General features: G+C 40.7%; 1 protein-coding gene across 1 annotated transcript in view; it reads right to left on the reverse strand.

The window, feature by feature from the left end:
* LOC141148214 (kinesin-like protein KIF13A) overlaps positions 1-4,855 on the reverse strand; it is a 137,750-nt gene extending 132,895 nt beyond the window's left edge. The window contains exons 1-2 of the mRNA XM_073635452.1: positions 4,393-4,855; positions 120-2,214 (exon numbers count right to left, since the gene is read on the reverse strand). Coding sequence (XP_073491553.1) covers positions 120-2,194 — 2,075 coding nt within the window. The 5' untranslated portion in view covers positions 2,195-2,214; positions 4,393-4,855. The remainder of the gene's footprint in view (positions 1-119; positions 2,215-4,392) is intronic.
* Positions 4,856-6,000: the final 1,145 nt, after the last annotated feature.

Below are 6,000 nucleotides of genomic sequence, written 5' to 3' on the forward strand. Positions count from 1 at the left end.
TTAGTATCAGCATTTGTGCAGGACAACAAAAAAAAAAGGAATTGCTACTGACTACCTGTCTGTTTCACATATTGCATTCCAATTACTATTACATGTATCCTGAAATAGAAGTAAAATACCTTGGTAAAGTAGCATGATATTCCAGATTTGGAGTGTTCTGAAAGCAATCACTGCTTTTTAAAGCTTCAGAAGTTTGAGAACTGGCCTCCCCATACTGCGGTGAACATTGAACCATGGAGTCTTGTACTTGTGTGCCTACACCTATCTCCAAGTATTCTGTTGATGTATTTCTGATGGTATTAACATTCATATTATTAAGGCAGCTGTTTGAGTCACTGGAGATTTGAGTGAACAGATCAGATATTTGCTCGTTTTTAGGAGAGCTAAAGAACTCATCAGAAGCTGGAATGGTTTGTGTGAAGCCTTCAGCTGTCTTGTGATTTTCGGACATTGATGAGTCAGTCTTGGATTTCTCACTCTCAGTCATGCTACTATTTTGGTTGTCTCTTTTAGCCGATATGGATGAGATGTCATTTTCTGTATTCAGATCATTATAAGTTTGAGCCTCAGCTTCAGTGGAAACATTTGTCTTCATATGTTCTGGCTTTGGTCTTTTGGGAAGATGTAAAATAAATACATTGTTTTCTATTTGTATTTTATCTCCATGCCACAGCGGGGTCATTGTTTCAGACAAGCAGCCATTGATGTAGGTTTTCGAGTTGTCTCTGGGGATTAGTGAAACCTCTCCTTCTTCTGTCTTTCTGATCACACAATGTTCATGCTCAGCCCCAGAAATCTGGATGTCTTGAGAAGGTCCAGAGCCAATCTTGGTGTTATTAATATTACGGATAATTAACTCTGTACTTTGTTGGATAAGATAGAAGTCATTACTAAATATGGCATCCTGTTTATTAGGAATGATGCCCATGTTCTCTAAATTCTCCTGCCATTCCTGTGTGGCAACTTCAGTACTTTTCAGCTTTTCTTCCCATGAGGTTTTCATAACTCTAAGAAGATTTTCTTTTTCTTCCAACAGTGACTTTAGTTCCTGTACCTCTGCCTCTTTCTTGTTCTCTTGCTGCTCTCTGAGTCTTTTTATTTCCTCCTGTAGCTCCCCTATGACTTCAGATTTCCTATCCTCATTCACCACGGCTTGGTTGACTATTCGTTTGGTGCTCTCTGCGTATCTTAGGGTAGAGAGCGTTTCCTGATAATTATCTGCTGCAGGACTGACTGTGGCCAACATAATTGTCTTGCTGTTTCCTCCAAGGCTGTTCTTTAATAGCCATGTGAGTACAGAGTCTCTATAATTCACATGCTGACTCTTATTTTTATTTTCTGAGATTTCAGCCAATGAATTTATGACTCGACCGAGAGTGAAGAGGGATGTATTAATATTACCACATTCCTTAAGATGATTGCCTTGGGCTCCAGATTTGTCGGACCTCTCACTTCCTGCCAGATCTACCAGGCTGACCTTACTCACCAACTTTCCGGAGGCTCCAGACTTGGGATCATTACATATTTGTGTAACAGTCAGTGTTAGTATGGCATGAGAACGACTGCTCTGCTCATTCATCTTGGTTTCTGCAATGGTCCTCTGTTTGTTACCTTGGTCCAGCAGCAATTTAATCTCTCCATAGCTTTGAACAGCATGACAAGATAACTCCTCTACATATGGACCATGTTTCTTGTCTTCCCGAACTTTTAGTTTCTTTTGGTCTTTTGCTGACCTTAGAAGATCTCTCACCTCTTCATTATATATCTCTAAAAAGGAGGCCTCAATCCTGATGGTTTCCGAGTCATTTGACTCTTTATTAAATAAAGCAGAGCAGATTTTTGGCACAATACCAGGTTGGTCATCTGTCCCCATCATTGAAAATGTCTTTCCTGATCCTGTTTGGCCATAAGCAAAGATACACACATTGTAACCAAGCCATATGTTCTCAAGAGCTCCATCTCCAAGATGTTTAAAAACTTCCCCCTGCCCAGTATCATGTCTATCCTCTGTCCAGAAACAGTTGTCATATGTGAAGGTATGAGGTTCTTTTCTGTCTTTTTCTTTGTAGGAAATGGGTGACAGAAGGGTAATCTGGTTCCCAGTGACCTGAACAACACATTCTGAGTTTAGTCCTTCCTCCCTCTGATTCAGAGGACGAACCCTCACAGCCACTTTCACTTTGCTGTTATTCATTTTCCTAGTTTTTAGCTTACCTGTAGGAAAAAAATATAACAAAAGCTGAAAACAGTCTTTTTGGATGTGAATCTCCCTATAATACTGACCTGCTGACTCATATGTATCTACAACAAAAAGTCTGTGTTAATGGGGTATGTGTTGCTGGAGCTTGATGAGTCAGGTCCCTTGTGTCCTTGGAATTTTCCATTAGTAAATAGATTAATTACATGATAACATATGAGGAAAGAGTGAACAAAATGGCTGCCAAACAACATAAATACTTTGAATTTACCAATGACCAGGGTATGTGCTTGTAGTCAACAACTTGTTGCACATTCAAACAGGGTACATTAAAGCCAAAATTCAAGTTTATTTTTATTTTTTGTTATTAGCAACCCAGCTTCCCTATCTAGTGTCATCCTCTGCAGACTCCACCTCCGGTTATCCAGCACATGTGGGTTGAAGAATGTCCAACGTCATTTAACCCACTTTATTAGCCCTTTAAGGACTCCCCACAGATTGTCACCTTGGCACCCTGTACGGTATATTAATGAAGAGAACAGTGATGACGTCATCACATTGTCTGTTTCACTGAAGACTGCCTAATGCTAAAGAAGAGGCAAAATAGAAGAAGACGCCACTTGTCATGTGACTAAGGTTAAAAATATATCGACAGATCCGCGCTTACAGACTGATTTACACCTGCAGCCCCCCTATGTAGGAAGGGGACACCTAAGTGATCCCCCAAAAAACTGAAAATCAAAGTATAGGGAGTGGCGCTGTGTTAAAATAGTGCCAAGATAGTCCCGCCTTATGCGTTTCGTCAAACGAGGCGCCTCTGATGATGTCCTTATGACGAAACGCGTAAGGAGGGACTATCTTGGCACGCACAATGTCACTTCCGCGGATCGTGGTTCCGGATATCCGACCGGTGGAACGCAAGCGGCGGTTCATGCTGGCGCTGCGTCTCCGGATTGTGTGGAGAGCATATGAGCCAGTGAGCTCCCTCTCCTATCTGGGAACATTAATTGTTTTATTGGTCAGTGTGATATCAGTCTTTTGTGACTGGACTGTTTTATATAAATAAACGAATCCATTTAAACAGAATCACGCTATGTGGAACCCTTTTTATTTTTTTAACATCTAAGTGGATATCCAGTGGGGATCTTTATTACATCAAGGGACAGGGAGTCCCCATCTCCTTGTATGCAAGTAGCTGCTTTGAATTGAGACGCGTGGAAGGATACTGGCATCCATATAACTGGAGAGACAGGATTAACATCATACGCTCGTACCCCTGCAGGGGTGGAGTGCTCCGGTGAGTGCAACCACATTGGGGGGTGACTGCCAGTAATTACAGCACGGCTCTGTACCAGCAAAGGAGAACTTTCTGCACGATTTCTACGGGGTTTTAGTGCACGGCACATTTTATTACTGTTATGAACACTTTGCAACAAACAATCTATGGGATTTCCTTTGATATATAGTTGCGGTTTTTACACATTACCTATGATTTACTATTTTAAATGGTTTTTGCACATCAATGCACAATGGTTTGATAACCACAGTTTTTGGCACTTGTCACTTTACATTTTCTAATTAGTAGATTTAATTATGTTATATAATGGTGATGATTTAATATTTATCTTAGTGTTTGCACATATAGTAGCAAATTCCCTTTACCACTAAATAAGGATTTTTCACTAATAAAGGGATACATTGAATTTTGGGAGTTTTGTATATAAAAAAAATGTTTTTCACTTCTAAGAAGCAATGATATCACACACTTGAGCACTTGTTTAATTTACAGCCACACCCTTTGTTTTAACACAGCGCCACTCCCTATACTTTGATTTTCATGTGACTAAGGTTGCCACCCTTTCTGGGAAAAAATACTGCCCTATTATGAGCTTAGACCAGGTGGCAACTCTACATGTGATTGAACTGAAGGTATAGGTAAATAAAATAGGAACGTAAAAAAAATATAGACCTTAGGGTGCAGAGGCTTTAATGGGGGTTAGGAAGGGCTATAGCCTCTTTATCTCTGTATGTGCTCCCATTGGCAGATATTTCCTCATTTTCTGTCCCGGAAACAAGAGGGAGGGTCAAAATCAGGCGCACACAGAAGAAAGAGGGATTGAAAATATACAATGTTCTATGAGTCAGAGCTATGGTAATGTTGTGGAAGTTTATCTAATAGTAAATAATGAACTCACCATTAAGGAAGTTTCCTTTCACCTGTCACTTCTGTGCCACTCGTGCCCTTGATGTTGTTATGTTTCTGTTTCTGTGCCTTGTTCCCATATGTTGCTCTCTTCTCAGTGATGAAGTTTTAGTTGTCCTCCTTGCAATCCCTTAGGTTAAGGACATGTAGGTATAACAGAGCAGATTGGGATGTTTGTATTCCGCACTTCTTCCACCTCTGAGTTGTCTACAGTAGATCTGTTACCCATATCTTTTTTCTCAAATGTCTTTGAGGGCGTGAAGTTCCCCCTAGTGTATAGAATGCATTCATATTTTTGCCACCCAAATGCATTATTTTACATTTTTCCACATTGAACCTCATTTGCCATGTAGTCGCCCACCCCATTAATTTGTTCAGATCTTCTTGCACACAGGAATCCGGTGTCTCTTCTAAATTAAATGACAAAAAAGATTTTATTGACATCAGTACAAAAGTGAAAGTGAAAGTAATGGTTTTCTATTTTAGGAAGCTGAAGTAACATTTCCACGCCCTCCCCTATGTACAGACATCTACACAGGAAGAGGAGAAGATGAGAACACAACGATAATAACCAGAGACATTACTGACCGATCGATCTTCTTATACTCATATATACAAAGGAGAGACTCCAGGAAATGGACGCACCAAAGGAAGAGGAGACACCACTAGAAGAAAAGAAGTCAGAATCAGGACAGGGGGCAGAATCAGATGGACAGAGGAGAGACTCAGGACAGGGGGCAGAATCAGAGGGAGCAAGGTAAGATAATCTAAGTACATTGTATACTTCTCTGTATATACTTTGTAACATAAAGGCCCAGTCACTATTTCTAGGTGTGCTGACTAGTTCATTAAGGATATACTTAGATCTGCAACAAACTGTCACAAGATAGCAGACTGTGTGCCCAGTCAGCTGCAGACAGTGAATTTTGTGTTATGTGGCTGAGGGGTGGGGATACCGGTGACATCATTGATGATATAAATGATCATGTTTGGATAATGTCATTGACCAAGTATTACCATGTGACCATATTAGGTCAATGATGTCACCAGCATTCTCACCCTTTTGTTGCATACAGCTTCAGAGCAAGGAATTTCATAGGTGCAGCTGATTGGGTCAGCAGCCCGCTATCACGTGACTTGAGTTTGGCTCATCCTTAACCTCCTGTTGACCATGTATTTATATCACCACAAAACGTTGTCTTTAATAGCCAGCTACATATGTGTCCATGGTGGCCTGACGTTCTGTACTGAGAGAAGTGCCTCCAGAACACTGATCGGGATATCACTGAAAGCTATCAGTCACAGCTTCTGATTGGGAGCTGTGGGGTGGTCTCTCATGTGACTGTTGTGAAAGCCAATGGGGAAAAAAAAAATATATTAAAAAAAAAAAAAGCCAATGGGGACAAGCAGGGATCCCCTCACATTGGAGGGGCTTACACTCACTTCCTGTTGTGGCTATAGGACAGGAAGTGGGAGGAAATCTCCTCAATGAGGACATAGATGGTAGAAAAATAAAAAAAACTTTATCCAATATGAAAAACAAAGTTGTGTTATTAGGGGCCATTGTTGGGGTTTACAAATACACGTGGCCGGATGTACT

The sequence above is a fragment of the Aquarana catesbeiana genome, linkage group LG06 (genome assembly GCF_042186555.1).
Source record: "Aquarana catesbeiana isolate 2022-GZ linkage group LG06, ASM4218655v1, whole genome shotgun sequence".
NCBI lineage: Eukaryota > Metazoa > Chordata > Amphibia > Anura > Ranidae > Aquarana > Aquarana catesbeiana.